This window comes from Cinclus cinclus, chromosome 7 (genome assembly GCF_963662255.1).
Source record: "Cinclus cinclus chromosome 7, bCinCin1.1, whole genome shotgun sequence".
In the NCBI taxonomy this organism is placed as follows: Eukaryota; Metazoa; Chordata; class Aves; order Passeriformes; family Cinclidae; genus Cinclus; species Cinclus cinclus.
In genome coordinates, this window is record NC_085052.1 from 21,460,910 (window position 1) to 21,478,506 (window position 17,597).

General features: G+C 37.7%; 1 protein-coding gene across 9 annotated transcripts in view; it reads left to right on the top strand.

The window, feature by feature from the left end:
* The window catches only part of KAT6B (lysine acetyltransferase 6B), a 111,030-nt gene extending 96,551 nt beyond the window's left edge, over positions 1–14,479 (top strand). For 8 of the 9 annotated variants that reach the window (XM_062496781.1, XM_062496782.1, XM_062496780.1 and 5 more), the window contains 5 exons: positions 4,508–4,739; positions 6,090–6,249; positions 6,817–7,083; positions 8,330–8,627; positions 10,302–14,479. In XM_062496781.1, the coding sequence (XP_062352765.1) occupies positions 4,508–4,739; positions 6,090–6,249; positions 6,817–7,083; positions 8,330–8,627; positions 10,302–12,787 (3,443 nt within the window). In that variant the 3' untranslated portion in view covers positions 12,788–14,479. Of the gene's footprint in view, positions 1–4,507; positions 4,740–6,089; positions 6,250–6,816; positions 7,084–8,329; positions 8,628–10,265 lie in introns of all 9 variants that reach the window. The other variant, XM_062496784.1, reaches the window with a different exon arrangement.
* Positions 14,480–17,597: the final 3,118 nt, after the last annotated feature.

Below are 17,597 nucleotides of genomic sequence, written 5' to 3' on the forward strand. Positions count from 1 at the left end.
TGCCTGGAGAGGTGGTGGAGTCTGCTGTCCTGGAGATGTTCAGAAGCTGTCAGGATGCAATCCTGAGCAATGTGCTCTAGGGGGGACCCTGCCTGAGCAGGGAGGTTGCCAAGATGAGCTCTAGTGGTCCCTTCCAACCTTAACTATTCTGAAATGAAATGGTAAATTGATTTGTTCATTGCTATAGAACCTAAAGCATGTGTTGAGAGCACTCAGATTGCAGGAGTCTTTAAAAAATCATCCAACTTAATTTGAGTTCCTTCTGTCAGTTTTAGTTTGTTCTTTTGATCTTTCCCAGTGTACTAGTTGTTTAATGTCTTTGCTGCTGCTTTGTATTTCACTTGCCTCTGTGCAGTCTACATCTCTATCATTTTACACCTTTGAAGGCTAGCCTGCATTTGCTACCATGTTAAAAGCATAAGAGCAAGTGTATTCCTTCAACACAAAAAAATTCAATTCCGCTGTCTCAAGCTGAATTGCAAGTGAATTGCAACTCTAAAGCTGAGGTAGTGATGATCAGGAGTGTGTGTGATAGGGAAAGAAGGATGCGTCGTGGGCATTTGGAGATGTAAGACTTAATGAAATAGCCGCTCTTGGCAGTTTGTAACTTGAAGTATGCATAAAACTGCTTTCATGCCATAGGAGTGAAAGGGGGCTGATCTGATCCTGATTTTTAGAAGATTTTCAGGAGAGAGCTGGTGAGATGCAAGTCTGTTCACCTCACAGCAGACATGACAATAAATTTCTCCTAGAAGATCTTACCAAGCTCTTTAAAAAATGCCAAAAAAGTGTGGACATTAAGCTCATCTGGTTGGTTCCAATTGTTTGGATGAAGCCAGACTAATTCTGTTGGCATGTGTTCCAGGTGATGGTTGCCAGTTTCAGTTTGTCCCTTGGTTTTTCTCTGTTGGCCACTGTCCTGCTATCAAGCTTGGACCACTGATCCCATGCTATTTAACTTGTTTGAAGATACAAAACCAAGCATTAAAAAAAATTAAGTAGCTAACTAACTGAAAGTTTCTGGAGACTGGCACAGATGTATTAAAGCTACTGTTTTCACATAAGTGTGTTATGGATTTGGTAGCTATTTCAGGGGTGTTACTAGGAATGCTGTGGATTGAAATTACTAGATAATTACAAGTCAGTTTGTTTAAATGTATGTTTTAATGCCTAATTATCTCCTTAATTTGTGTTGAAGGCATAAAATTTATGTACGTTATACGAACTTTCCCTCTCTCAGATTGCATTTTTTCCAATTGTTTCAAATCTTGGGTAAGATGTAACCTTAGTGATTTTGGGGAGGTTTCTGTGACAGAAATCCAAGGCTGTAAATCTCATTTGACACATTGCTTTGCTGTGGAGGGTAGAGATAAGGCAAGAAATAAAAATCTTTACTAATATTTTGGTTGTTGAATTTTGTGATACTATCACTCATATGCCAGAAGATTAAGATAGATGACTCTTTTTTCTTGATTAAGTCTTACATTTTGTTGTTGTTTTAATTTTTTTGTGTAGCATACAGTCTGGCTTATTTACTCTTGGGGGTGGGTGAGCTCTATTTTGTCCTGTGAGTGTCACTATTGTTCATAACCTGATATCAAGGACTATGCCTTTAAGAAAGTTCTTTCAGGTTGCCACTTGGAGGCAATTCATTATTAAGACTAGGTAGACACAGTGAGGCTGTAGGTGTCTAACAGGGGCATATATTGTGCTCACTTCAAACGCTTCTGGATAGATACGTGAGCTACCGAGATCAGTGATTTTATTTACCTGCAACTTAGATCAGTTACTTGGCGTCACTTTGGTAAACTTAATTTAATTTAACAGGTGTTATTCAAATCACAGAATTTGTTGAGAGACTTTCTATTCAGTGCTTGGTACGTGTAACCAAGACTGTTACATCTGGTCCTCTGGAATGTGAGTATCTTGGAAAAGAGTAGGTCATATTTTAGAAAGGCAGGGGAAGAATACTGACAGATGTTGCTGCCACACAGGTCATGTTTCACTGCTTCAACCTAGAGTGAAAATGACCACTAAAAACTAGTCTCTAAATCCCCAGACACAGCAAAGATACAGTGAGCCAGTTTAGTAAAACTCTAAAGGTACTTGTGGTTGGCTAAGTAATATTTCAAAACTCTTGTTTGGATAATGTTTTGGGTTTTTTTTAATTCAGTTTCATAATATATTTACCAAGTAATTATAGGTGCGGCCCCCTTATCTAAGAAGAAAATGAAAGTAGAGGAAGAATTTTTATCAGACTTTAAAGTGTAGTGAAATGCTAGAATGAAACTAATGAATGTAGGTCTTGCAAATGTCCTACAAACACTTTCTATTACTGCCAAAGACTTCTTGAATGTGAAGTTGGTAGGGTAAACTGTAAAGTTATTTCAAGCAACTCAAGTTCTCTTCATGGATTTATTTTTAAAATCTAGGTTATTCTCCCTCTTTTTTCCTATGTTGAGGCTTCTATCACTGGTTCTTTACCTACCTCAGTTTTCCATGTTTTTTTAGGGACAGTGACATCTTAGTATAAAACTTAGGGTTGTATGTTGTACACAAAGTTATCCAGAATTTTCTTGATACAAGTGATTCTTTGTTTAAAATTAGGTAGAATAGGCTGTACACTATAGATCTGCTTTTGTGCAATTGGGATTAAAGCAACAATTCTTTACCTTCAAACTATTCAGGATGCACTGTGGTGTTGAATGTGGAATTTGATGTTTCCTGTCAACAGTAGTTGCATGTACTGCCAGGATGTACTAAAATGTATCATCTAGTTATAAAAAAAGTTTAATATGCTGCAACTTTAAATGCTAAAATACCTTCATTTTCTTAATTTTTATAGTAGTGTTTCTTCGGTAAAACAAACTAAATTTACTTGCTGAGTTTCCAGTGGTATCGTGCAGATGTAGGCAGACTTGATGTAGCTCTGTAGGAACAGGCAGATGTGGGATGGTATTCCTGAAGCTCTGGCATTTTATCACAAATCATGCTAAGAGAAATGAAAGGCACACTGCCTATTTCAGTATCTATGCTGTGATCACTTGAAATGCTAGGATGTCTCCTTTTCTACATGAATTTCTTTAGGTAAACTGGAGATTAGACTATGATGCATATTTGTGTATGTTTTTTCTAAATTCTGTTGTGGACCTTTGATATTGTGTCCAAGAAAGGGAGGACCAATGTTTCAGGCAGAGTAAATAGACATATATTTGTATGTATTTCATGTTTTTATTTAAGAAAAATACCTGTATGTGTGGTTTGTGTATGGTAGACTATACAGCAAAATAAGGAAACAGCCGCTGCTTCTCTTAAACCTGGATGTTAATAATATACTTTTAATTTATAGTTAATTTGGTTAGGAGAAACTTTGTGAAGAGGTTAGTAGGATTTGTTTATCAAATATGACATGGCTGTACTAGATATGTTTTATATCAGCCTTTGAAGAATAAAAGTGAAAAATTTGAGGGGAAAAAAATACTTTTAAGAATATTGGAAGGCGCAAGAACTGTGTATTTTTTTGGATTCCAAATTACTTTGAATAATGTAATTCCATAAACATAATGTCTATGCTTGTGGTAGAGGAAGAGTTTCGTAAGCCTGGTTGTTAAAGGCCTGTGTGTTGGCAGTTTTTGGAAAGGCACAATGTAGAATATGGAGAGATGATGCCGTGAAAGGATATCTGTTACTAATTGCGTTATTTTTTTTTCTCTATACGGAATTAGTTTTACAGGTGGCATCTTCTGGTATCTCCAAGCAGGTGTGTTCTACTCTAAATTGTAAAATTCACTTAAAGCTGAAGAGTCAAAAGGGACTTGCACCATACATAGAGTATAAAATGAAGGTGGTGTATTATGTAATAGTGGATCAGTTACTGTCTTGAAGACTGCAAGCAGGAATTATGTGTATGTTCTTAAATGTGAATTAAGGGAGATGATTTTTTAATTATTTCTCTTAACTAATTCTCTGAGTAATTCATCTTGTGAATTATGTTACCTCCAAAATACAACTTCTAGCTGTTTAATCAAAAACTTAGGCCACCTGGGGTTTCTTGAAGAAAAATGACTTAACTGATATTACCCATGATACTTCCTCTTGAGAGTCTTCTGAAAGTTCCTGGCTTCAGTGATGTAACGCGGGTGTAAACGTTTCTCAAGAGAGCAGAGAGCAAGAGAGCAGCTCTAAAGGAGAACGTGTATGATGGGGCCTGTTCCATAACATCTTGGCTTTTTCTTCTCATCCTTGCCTTACAATTAGAGAAGAGTTTTTGGTTAATGTTTGATTCTCATAACATCTGAGTCACTCACAAGAATGTGATCTTTCCTATGTCACTGTAATGATGAAGACTGATCTCTTTTATAGAGAGAATTTCTTTAGTTAACAGACATTCCAGTAGTTCAATCAGTCACACTGATGATCTTTGTATTAATTCCAACTTTCTTACAGGCTGCTTAAAATTCCTTGCTTTTGTTATCTCCATAAGGCATCCTGTTTATTTTTATTCTAGGTTATTTACTTTCTAGAAAAGAGGGTCAAGCAGGATCCCCTGAAAAGCCATTGTCTGATCTGGGTCGTCTCTCCTACTTGGCTTATTGGAAAAGTGTCATATTGGAATACCTGAACTGCCACCACGAAAAGCAAATCAGCATCAAAGGAATGAGCCGAGCTACTGGAATGTGTCCACATGATATTGCCACAACCCTGCAGCAACACAGTATGATAGATAAAAGAGAAGACAGGTCAGTGAATCTTGTAAAAAATTATTTTTAATACTGAGACAAAACATTCTCTACTGACAAAACCGTTGATATGAAAAATGTCTGTGTAAAAGTTTGACCTTAAAATGAGTGATAACCATCTTACTGTAGAAGTTAGTTCACATGGGTATTACATAAAGAACTTTCCTGGGGAATTTTTGGATGCTCTTTCATGTTAATGGTTATTAGAAGTATGTGGCCAGCTCAGAACATTTTCAGTTAAGAATTTTGTTTCATTCAGTATAATCTTCCCCAAGTGTTCCCAGCTCTGGCTGTGCAAATATTTTTTGATATTCTCACTGCCTTGAATACCAGTGAGAGAAAAAATTGTGTTTGTGGGTGGCAGGCTCTCTTTCCACACCACCTCTTTCAAGCATTGCTGAGTTCACATAAGCCATGGGAGAGCAGCTCTACATGAAGTGTTCCTGCTCAAGGTACTTGTAATGCAAGTTTCTGTTTAATGTTATGGCCAGTGTTGAAAATCTGTGCACTGAGAAGGTGAGTTCCTGTTTTGTGAGTATCTTCTCTCTTCATGTTCTAGGTGGGTATAAGTTTGTCACAATTCTGGGAAAAGGGTTCTGGATCTGATTTTTTTTTTTTTTTTAAAACTTTGTTTGCTAGTGAGAGGCTGTTGATGCTTCACCAATCTGATTTTTACAGCACTTGAAATTCTTGTTAATCCTTGCTGTTTAGAATTGTATAGTTCTTTGTAACAGGGGAGTTTGATGGGATAAGTGCTAATATATTAGCATATTGTACAATTTCATTAGTCTTTACCTGCTTTTGGTATGCCACTTCATAGTAATTGGAAAGTTGTTTTGTACTTCATTAGCATAGGACTAAAGTACATTTGTATGCTTCGTTAGAAAACCTGTGCTTCTGACTTGCTTTCTTGTCCTGTTAACTTACGTCGTCAGCTGTAACGTTAGGACTTTCTCACTCTTGACTTGATGATCCACAGTGTTTTCTTTCTATGTTTGTGTGTAATACTAACTTTAGGAATTGCTCTGGCAGTGATTCAAGTGCCAACACAAAACCTCTTGAATTAGGTTTGAAGTAGTTAACTAAAAAACCTTTACTTTCTTCTCTGTTGCTCTAGTGATGGTTAATATTGAGCTTTCACTTCATAAACTATTTTTCCTCACTTCCTCTCAGTAAACAGTCAGTAGTGTAAGGATGTTGTCACTGTGTGTCAGCTGGTATTTTTAGTTTGATGGATCCTTTCATTTACCCATCTTTTTTCACAGGTTGTTTTGTCAAAGGATGACAACTATAGAAAGGCTATTCTAGGTGATCACTTTCTAAATTAAATTACTGTTTATTTGATTGTAGATTTGTAATTATTAGAAGGGAAAAGCTGATTTCAAGTCATATGGAGAAACTGAAAGCGAATCCACGTATCAATGAAGTAGATCCTGAAAGCTTGAGATGGACTCCTTTGTTGGTATCTAATGCTGCAGTTTCTGAAGAAGAGAGGGAAGCTGAAAAGGAGGTAATATCAGATGTCTTCTGAATTTCTCTTGCTTTGGCTTTCATAACTCTGAATATTCAACACTGACTATCTTAAATAGAGCAAATTTAGCTTTGACCACTACATACTGCTATTGTAATGCAGAATTTTTGGAGGATGCATATGAAAACTTAAAATGTGAATCACTTGTCATGGAGCTGTATTTATCACTCCTGAGGTAGTCAAAGAGCATGTAATCAGATCAAATTTGGTGCAGAGCTCAGGGGCTGCACTGTCAATCGATTCTTTGTGTTCTCAACTTGCTCAAAGTGATCCAGTCAGTGGGCATGTAATGTAGTGCTAAAGGACTTAAATCAATTCGCTGCATCATTAATAGTGCTAAATATCCCATGAAATGCAATCTTCTTTGGTTTGTTATCTGTTAACTGTTGTAAAGGAGCAACTAGATGATTCAGCTGAAATGTTGTTGCTAGGTTAGCCAGAAGTGCTAATCAGGGTTGTCTTATTTTAACTATTTAGCTGAATGTAAAGGGTATGGCTAAGTAAATGCTGTTTCAGTGACCTGTTATTTTAACCTCAACCCTTCAGGCTGAGCGTCTTATGGAACAAGCTAGCTGCTGGGAGAAGGAAGAGCAAGAAATATTCTCCACAAGAACTAATAGTAGGCAATCACCTGCAAAAGTACAATCTAAAAATAAATATTTGAGATCTCCAGAAAGTGTGGCAGTGGTGGGGGAGCGAGGGCAATCCACAGAACAATCTAAAGAAAGCAGTGAGGAGGATGGAGGGGATGAGAATCAACGGAGTTCGCCTCCCCGGCTGACGAAGCCCCAGTCGCTGGCCATAAAAAGAAAGGTGTGTTACTTCAGTGCTGTGTTCCAAGTCATTTGTCTCTGATTTCAATCAAATTGTTATCATCACAATAACAACCTGCTTTTTTGCAGGCGTTTCTTAGACTGTTTTAAGCCTTTATGTTATTTGGACACTTAACTACTCTTCTCTTCCCTTTTCTGCACTCCATCCAATTTTTTGTCTTTTGGATTTTTCACAGAACTGTAAAATACTAGTGACAAAAAAAAAATCAGATTTTTCTGTTAATTTTTTAAACTAGAGATTGCCCTCTGCTGTTTGGCATTGGTATTGGTTCAATGTCTTAATGGTTTTTTTCTTTTTTTTTTTTTTTTTTTTTTAATTAAAATGGAGTCCAGCTTTTGTAGGGGTTGTCTTTCTTTTGTTTGTTTGGTTGGTTGGTTTTGTTTTCTTTTTTCTTTTTTTTTTTTTCAATATAGGAACTCCTAAAAGGGGAATACTGTTTTTCAAAGGAAATGTCGTTAAAACAAAAGGGTTTTTTTTTACCCATATTCTTCTAATTTGAATGTTAAATTCTGGTTACTGCAATGTTTGCATAATTCTTAATTTCTTTGAAAAATCAACTCTTTGAGTTGCTTAAATTAGTGAACTTAAGAATCCCAAAATTTTAAAGCACTCACTTTAGCCTTGGTGTTTTGGAATCATCTAGGAAATCGGATTGTCCCTTTGATTATACTTTAAGTGATCTTACTTTAAAGGAACCATAAATCTCTGAGAATGTATAATAATAGAAAAAAAAAATCTTAACCAGATTTTTCTAGAGCAGCCAACTATAGGATTCTTGAGGTGCACTTCTTTGATATTATCTATTTTTCTGTGTACATACTTATTTCTAAAAATAGCAGAAACCCAAAATGTAGAAGAATAAGCTTGGATAATTGTGAATGTTGTTGGGGAATTATAAATCTGCAGAGGAAAAATGTGTGAGTACAATTTATGTAATAGTGCTATGAATATTATTTGACAGAAGAAGGTGAAGGCCACTACAATATAAAGAAAATTCTAGTCTTCATTTTCACTTACAGAAAGGTTTGTATAATGTATACATACCTATTTTAACAGTTTAGACATTTTACTTTTAGATTGTCTACATTTGAATTTGATGCCACATAAGGTGTTTTTTTGAATGAGTTAATGGGTTGCTGTAAACTCGCTCTACAAAATTTTATGTCTAGAATCAATTAATGAATGGGAGTGTAGGAAGAATTTGATTTGTGGAATTATTTTTCAGAGACCTTTCATACTGAAAAAGAAAAGGGGCCGTAAACGCAGAAGGATAAATAGCAGTGTTACAACAGAGACAATTTCTGAAACAACAGAGGTGTTGAATGAGCCATTTGATAACTCAGATGAAGAGCGTCCCATGCCACAGCTGGAACCCACCTGTGAGATGGATGGAGAAGATGATGACTTGAAGCCCGTGATTAGACAAGCTTTTGAGTATCAAACTGGGCAGCAGAAACAGGAGGAAGAGCAGAACAAGGAGGAGAAAGATATTCATTGTTACAGGAGTGATGAAAATTGTACAGGTAAACTTGAAATGTTTTTATATCTTCACCAAAAAAAAATTGTTGGGTTACCTTCGAAAGAAGTGTTTATTTTTGTCATAAATCTGGAAATTTTAAATGAAACTTATTTAGCTGTTATTATAATAATTTGCTTTTTGTGTTCAGGAAACAATATTCTCCAGTCTGAGGGATTGAAGTTCTTGTCATATTGTCAAAAACAACTTCTATGTCCCTACAGCCTAGGGACATGGGGCATTTTGTACTCAACAGTGCATAGGGCATCACTGGAATATTTTCCAATATAGTTTTTGTATCAGTGGTAAAGGATACAAGCAAAAAGTAAGACTTGATTTACACAAATATTTTTCTATTCAGCATGGTTGGCAATTCAGTGAAATGTTTGGTGCTTCTGTGGCATAATATATGCTCAGCACCAGGATCTTGGTTGTTTTCCCCATGAGAGAGTTTTAACTGTGTCCTTTCAAAGCTGCTTTTCCAGTTTGATTTCAAGGATATTTCCTGTCAGAAAAGTTAATGAATGGACAGTGAAACTACTAATGAGCTACTCTAAAAGTACACTCTTCCCTTGACCTCCTGGCCCTCAAATTATGCATATGAGTTTTAATTACAGAATGAAATGACTAGACTCTCAGGTCTGTGTATTTTCTGTAAGAAGCTGGTAAGTACTACTTCAGTGTTCTTGTAATTGCATTGGAAGTTTCATCCTTGTGATCCTCAATTGAGAGATCATGGGCTGATTTCTGTTTCCAACAGCTCTTGTGTTATGGGGTAGATTAGAACATGATCACTTTTTTCCAGCTTTCCAAAAGAAATTATTTAAAGTGATAGTAGCATATTCCAGCTATGTCCCAGTGGTCAGGTTTGACCTGTTTTAACTAGACTGATGTTTTGCATTTGCCCATGGACCACATCACCACAATATAGAAATATCACTGAAGCCATTACATTCCCAAGTGCAGCATGTTTTATTTTGATGGTTCTCCTTTTTTTTCTGGGGTTTATGTAAGTGATATCTGGGGAGAAATGGAAGAGATTAATGTGTTTGGGTCCTTTTTTTGTAGTCAGTGTATTAGTTTAGTGTTCTGATGCACTCTGTATGTAATTTTAATTATCTTTTGCCTTCTATCATCTCTTGTGAGCCATGTCATGACATGTTGCCCATGAGAAAGTACTACAATGAGCCACCTTTTTTCAGTATTGGTATTAAAGCATGATTATGTATTTGTTATGGCTTGTCCTCCAGAATGGTAACAGAGGGAACTCCAGACTTTCACGTCATTACTGTCAAAAAAGATGAATGTGTGTTAGATCAATGTCTATATAAAGTGGAGGCATACATCTATTCTAAAACCAAAGGTAGAAAATCAAATATTTGGACAGTATTTGCTTTAGTTTACATGTCTTATCATTTTAAATCACTGGGATTCTTCTAATGTGTAAATGGTGGTTCTGATAGCGTCTGTTAAAAGGCCACCAAACGATAACACATCTGTGTAGTGTCTTTGAGCTGCAGATATTACATTGTTCTACTGTGTTTTGAGACCTGTTTATAACTCTTGTTTCATACTTAATACATTTTGAGTTTATAAATTATTTTCAGGTTTATATTGGAAAATACTGATTAGTCTGCAAGCTAAGACTTTTTTCTTTTTTTGTCTCTATTACCTCCCAAAGATAATACAGAGGATGTAGCTGTGTTGGAAGAAAGCACTAAAGACAATCTTGAACCTTTAAAGAGTAAGCAGGGTTGGCCCAAAGGAGTTAAACGTGGTCCATCTAAATGGAGGCAAAGCAAAGAAAGAAAACCTGGCTTTAAGCTTAATTTATACACTCCACCTGAGACTCCCATGGAGCCTGACTATCAGGTGATGGTGGAAGAACAAAAGGAAGTAGCTGAAGACAAGCCCTGTTCAGTTCCTGCTGTTACGGAGGAAGCTATTAAAGAACCTGTTGAAGCATTACCACCACCAGATGATGAGGTGAAAGAAGTAGAACCTGAACCTCTGCATCCACCCAGTGAAACCTTTGAAAAACAAGAAAACAATACTGTGAAAGCTGGGGAAGAAGAAAGGAACATAGAACAAGATGAAATCAATTCAAAGGATGAAGAAAAAGACAAAGCAGAAGAAATTTTTGTGCACAAAGAGGAGTCAGTGCATTTGGATGATCAGGAGGAAGAGGAGGAGGAGGATGAAGAACCTTCTCACAATGAGGATCATGATGCAGATGATGAAGATGATAGTCACATGGGTTCAACAGAAGTGGAGAAAGAGGAATTGCCTGGTGAAGCTTTCAAAGAAATGCTGGAAACTCAGCAATCTTTTTTAGACGTAAATGTTCAGACTGGTAATTCAGATCAGGAGGAGTTAATGGATTGTGGGGTTGACCTTGCAGCCGATGAGTGTGAAAGTGACCAGAAAGAACTTGCTGCAGATTCAGACCCCGTGCCTGAATCTGATGATGATCATGCAGACAGCAACCAGGACCAAAAAGCTGGTGAAGATTTACATTCCGATTTCAAGGGAGAGAGTACTGAGACCATGGAGATTGACTCAGAGACAGTTCAGGCAGTACAGTCTCTAACCCAAGAAACAAGTGAACATGAAGATACATTTCAGGACTGTGCAGAGACTCAAGAGGCCTGTAGAAGTTTGCAGAACTATGCCCACAATGACCAAAGTCCCCAGATGACCACACTGGATGACTGTCAGCAGTCTGACCACAGCAGCCCAGTTTCATCTGTGCACTCTCATCCCAGCCAGTCAGTTCGCTCTGTTAATAGTCCAAATGTCACTCCTTTAGAGAACAGCTATGCTCAGATCAGCCCAGATCAAAGTGCCATTTCTGTGCCGTCTCTACAGAACATGGAGACCAGCCCAATGATGGATGTTCCCTCCGTTTCTGATCATTCGCAGCAAGTTGTGGATAGTGGGTTTAGTGACTTAGGAAGTATTGAGAGCACAACAGAGAACTATGAAAACCCAAGCAGTTATGATTCTACAATGGGTAGTAGTATCTGTGGAAACAACTCTTCTCAAAACAGTTGCTCATACAGCAGCCTTACATCTAGCAACCTAACACAGAGTAGCTGTGCAGTCACCCAGCAGATGTCTAACATTAATGGAAGCTGCAGTATGATGCAACAAGCAAACATCAATTCTCCTCCCACTTGTAATGTGAAATCTCCCCAAGGCTGTGTGGTTGAAAGGCCTCCAAGCAGCAACCAACAGTTATCACAGTGCAGCATGGCTGCTAATTTCACACCACCTATGCAGTTGACTGAAATCCCCGAGACTAGCAATGCCAACATCGGATTATATGAAAGAATGGGGCAGGGTGAATTTGGAGCAGGGCATTACTCACAGCCATCTGCCACCTTCAGCCTTGCTAAACTGCAACAGTTAACTAATACGCTTATGGATCATTCTTTGCCTTACAGCCATTCAGCTGCTGTAACTTCCTATGCAAACAGTGCCTCTTTGTCTGCCCCCTTAAGTAACACAGGGCTCGTTCAGCTTTCTCAGTCTCCACATGCTGTTCCTGGAGGACCCCAAGCACAGGCTACCATGACCCCTCCCCCTAACCTTACTCCTCCTCCCATGAACTTGCCACCTCCCCTTTTGCAGCGTAATATGACTTCATCGAATATTGGAATATCTCACACCCAAAGGCTGCAGACTCAGATGGCCAGCAAAGGTCACGTGTCTGTAAGAACCAAATCCACGCCTCTGCCACCTGCTGCTGCAGCCCATCAGCCACAAATTTATGGGCGAGCTTCACAGACTGTGGCCATGCAAGGGCCTGCACGGACCTTAACAATGCAGCGTGGCATGAACATGAGCGTAAATTTGATGCCAGCCCCTGCTTATAATGTCAATTCAGTGAACATGAATATGAACACCCTTAATGCTATGAATGGTTACAGTATGTCCCAGCCAATGATGAATAGTGGCTATCACAGTAATCATGGGTATATGAATCAAACCCCCCAGTACCCTATGCAGATGCAGATGGGAATGATGGGAACTCAGCCATATGCACAGCAGCCAATGCAGACAGCACCCCACAGTAACATGATGTACACTCCTCCGGGCCACCATGGCTACATGAACACAGGCATGTCCAAACAGTCTCTCAATGGATCCTACATGAGAAGGTAGGCCCCTGGGAGAGACACGCTACCAAACTGGCGTATGGGATTGATCTGCACAAATACCTTTGGAGAGTACGATTTCAAAACCAGCAATTGGTGTGAATGCAAAAACATTTGTTGGCACCATTTAAAAGCTGTATGCAGCAGAAAGCCTTATACAAGTTTTTCTTTATTTCTTGCTTTGTTGGGTTTTTTGTTTGTTTGTTTTTTTGTTTTGTTTTGTTCTGTTTTGGGGTTTTCTGTTTATTTTTTCAACATTGTGAGGTTTAACTTCTCTTTGGGGGGAATTAGGTGGTTTTCCATTTTTTGTTTATTTCATTGAGCTTGAAGTTCTCTGGAAAGGAAGAACTCTTTCTATGAACTGCAATTACACAGCAGCTGATGGTTCAGAGCCATTTTATGTGCCTGCTCCCATTAAATATGTGGATAAATAGACTCCAAAACTATCACACAGTACTGGATCATGAGCTTTTTCTCTCTCCTTTCCCCACATGTAAATGCCTTTTAGCAGTTCTTTTATTGTATTATTTTGTTTCTGAAGGTGACACTTCTGCATGCCGCTAATGTCTTTGTTAGTGACAGTGCATTTTGTAGTACTGTACAAGTGTTGTGCTTAACAGTAAGCCATTTCTTAATTTTTTTGCCTTGATTAGGTTACCCTAGTTTGAGGGGTAAAAAAACCAGAACTATATTTTTGTTAATTATAAAACTTGTAAAAATAATAAAAAAAGCTGCAAACGCTATTCACATTTTGGTTAGTTCAAAGGGTTTTATTGCTGTATGTTTAGTGTAAAGTTGAGACTCTTTTCCATTTTTGTGACCAGTTTCTTTGGGGCTGGGTAGGAAAAAAGGCAGCTTTCTGTTTTATAAAAACATACATTTTTTTGTTGATTGAAACATCTCAGTGTTTATTTGTCAAGTTTTGAAACATTTTCGTATATGTCCAAATACTTGGCAGGATTTAAAAAAAAGTAGTGAATTTGGTGTAAAGTTGCTATTTTATGGAAATGCCTCTAACTTTACATTTTCATTCCATCTGTAGATTTTTCTATCTTTATAAAATATTGGAGTTATTTTTTAAGGGAAAAAATAGAGCAGTAGCGTGTGAATAGCTCAAACTAAGCTTACAGATCGCATGTAAAAAGGCAAAAGTTATTTGTGTCTGTTTATATTGCTTCCTTTTTTGTAGCCTTTGTACCTGTACAGAGTGACTGAAAGGGCCGAAGAGAAGAGGCTTGATACATGTAAAAATAGGACCCAGTGACACTCTTGTATTTATCTGTTATCTTTTTAGTCAGTCACTTAAAAAAATACCCACAAAAGACCCACCCAAGCAACAAAAATAAAAACTGCGAAAAACTACACCCCCCCCCCCCCCAAGCTGTACATTTTAACATAAAATAAATTATGATGAGCCATTTTTAGCCTCTTGTGTCTTGTCATAGTTTGATGTTGCATGGGAATTACCTCCTGAAACAGTGTTTGGTGTGGTGCTCTCTCAGGCTTGATCTAAAGCCCATTAAAGTTGGTGGGGTTTGGATTAGGCTATTTTGAGCTTAAGTGTAGGTTTTTCATCATAATTGCATACACCTTGTGAAAATAAAGAATACCTAAGATTATTTTTTTAATAATCTTAATAAAATATTGAATAAATATGTATTTAATAGCTTGCAAGATTGTCAATATTTAATGTACGAAACTTTTTTCCTACAGAAAGTGTGAATATATATATAAAAGGATATATGATAGTAACAGATGTGGTGTTTGAACTGTATTTTAATGATAGAATTGTAATCACTTCCTTTGTTGTTGTTGCTGGGTGACAGGATGATGCAAATTCTGCATTGAATCTATGGGTTCTGTGGATATGTATGTATGTGGACGCACAGAAACATACACAGAGATGAGCACTTCTCATCTAGCAGCAGAAGATCTGTCAAAGACAAGAAGGCTGTCTATATGTGGATCTCATGAGTGGAATAATTCAAAGTGGGGTGTGTGACCCTACACTGATAAAAGTCTTTGTAATAATTTTTCAGAATGCTTCGAGTGTGGATGTTGCCCACTGTCACTGAAGTAGGGTTGCTAGCTAAGGTGAAAGGAGTGGCCATCTTGATTGAAAACTGTCCCCATTCCGGTATATAAAACAGCTTTAAAGGTAATATTTCATATATCTAAAAGTCAAAGAAATGTGTATTTCTTTAAATAAAACCATTACTGTGTGGTGGTGCCAAATCAAGAAACTGATACTACAGATTCATGTGCACGACCTGTTCAGTTTTGATACAGTGGGGCAGCAGTGAATCTAAAATAGTGAATCTAAATGAGAGCTAAAATTGCTGGTCAAATGGTAAGCTGGAGTAACTTGTGTTTTAGGGGTTCAGAACACCTAATAAGGAGACCACAATACAACAAAGATCTTGGTTCATACCTTATATTGTCAAATTTGTTGATTGCAGGCAGAGAGTATTCACAGTACTTAAACTTTGTTTTCACCTTCACCTTTTTTATGCTTAGGAAAAGGAAAGTGGAACTCAACACAGTTCTGTGCAGCCTTCAGGTGTGTTTAGCTTTATATTTTGTGATTTTTTCATTGCTGTGTTTTTACAGTGAGTGTAAAAGGTACCTGGGTCTTTATCTGCTGCTGTTTAGTTTTGAGTTTTGAGGCCTGTAACATACAGGCAAGTCAAACCTTCTTACCATTTCAAGTATTTGCTAACCTGAAACAGAGCATCCTGACTCCAGCATATTGCTGGAATCTGTATTGGCAATATATGGGTTAAGAGTTGGTTGGGAAATGATGCAGAGTGTGTGCACAACAGACAAATTTCCAATATAATTTTGTTATTTCAGAATTTAATTCCTTTCAAGAGGACAAGGGACTATCCTACATCTTTTCCCGTAACAACTGTTGAGCTGTGAATTGCACTGCAGCACTAAGATTCCTGACAAATAAGAAGGTTGTCTTTTCCTTGACAGTTGTACTTGTTCTCTCTTAGGCACCTTGCAGTGTCAGTTTTGACTGTGTGCTCTAGCACCATCCCAGTGGGGAATGAGCTCTTGCTTTTACTGTCTTCAAAAAATTCTTTACTGAATTGCAATAAATGATTCTTGTGAAAGGCAGGAGGTTTCCTTGGCCATGCACTCTTACAGAATGTTTCATGCCACAGGTGGTTGGCAAGAAGGAAATCCACTTGCCTTGTTCAGTGTGTTTCCTGCAGACCTGGCTTGTAGCTGGAGTCTGTGCTGCTGACACTTGTGAATCAGCTGATTAGCAGCTTGCAAGAGTTGCTTTGCTTCGTGGAAGTCATGTGTTCCAGAACTTCTGCTTTTCTGTTTAAAAGCTGGGAAGCAAATTAAAAGTATGTTTACTTCAGAACTGCTTAACTGGTACAGCTATGCCAGCAGAGTCCTTCAGGCAAGACCTGGTTCTAGGAAAAATACTTGTCTTTGGAGCAGGACATATTTCATCTGGAAGCTGCCAAATGCCAGTACTTGTGGAAGGTGCACTCAGCCCTTTAGCAAAGACGGGAATGGTAAGTGTTGTTCTGCTCAGGCTGCCTGATCCTCTAGCAGTGGGAAAAATGGAACCAATCTTTAATAATACTATAAGAATCTCTGACATGAGCAGAGATGAAGAACTGCTAAAGGTACTAATCTTCTGTTAGATCACTGTCTTTGTCTCTGTTTTATAGCCGTTTAATTTGTCCATCTGGAAGGGTGGTTGATGGAAACAAACTCCATTTATAAAAGCATGGTAAATAGAAAGAATGGCCCTGGCAATTTTCTGTAGTGCTGAGGGTGATCAATTATGTATGTAAATCAATGTAAAATCATGTAAATAAATGACAAATCCTCTTTCAGTTACAGCAGTCATCAAGCTCTCATGCAGGATACAAGAAAGAAGACAACTTGTAGCTTGACAAAGGGAAATCCTTACAGATATTTATCTTTTAGTTTATCGTTTGATACAGAATTCCTGTTTGTAAAGCAAATGCTAAGAAACATTCAGCTTTCTCTGCCAGTGTAAAAGCAGGGAAAAGCAGGGCCATGCAAGGCAGGTTTCTCTGACATGAGGCTGGGAGAGCTCTTCTGTGTCTGTGAGAATTAAACTGCAGTAGACAATAAGGTAGTGTGGAAAGGTGAATTTGAAGGTCTGTGGAAGTAGGTGAAAAGAGTTGAGGGACCCTACCAAAAATATTTTTACTCTAAACCCACATTGTAAGTGCTTATTTATTTTTGTAATGTCCAGTTACTTCCTTTGAGTTCCCTATTATTTCTGGGGGGTTTTTTCAGTGGGTTTTTTTCCCCCTCCTAATACAGGTATAGGGACACTTAATTTGCTTGAAGTCCCAGAGTTTGTATATCTCTATCATGAATACTGTTCACGTTGTGATGTCTAATGTGTACTCAGTTTTAGCAGTAGTTTAGTTACGTTAAATGTGGTCTGCTTTTCTAAGAATTTAAAGATAAGGTGTTTATTATGCAGACAATTTCAAATGATAAATCAAAAGCATTGCTTGTGGTAATTTGCAGCCTTGGCTACAGTTAATGTTTGGAGATGAAAGATTTACTGGGTTTTGAGCCCCAAAAGGAAGTGAAGGAATAGAACAGCCTTCACGCTAGAGATGCCAAGCCTGTGAAGCACTGTTAATATCTGCAAAAATATATAAAGTTGTGCTCAACTTCAGTTAGTAGCATATCCTTGCACTTCTCAATGGCACATTTCTGCCCTGTATTTTTTTTTTGAGTATCCAGACTTACACAGTTCATACTGTACCAAAGTTGCAAAGTCCCTTGTCAGCTGGTAAAGACCA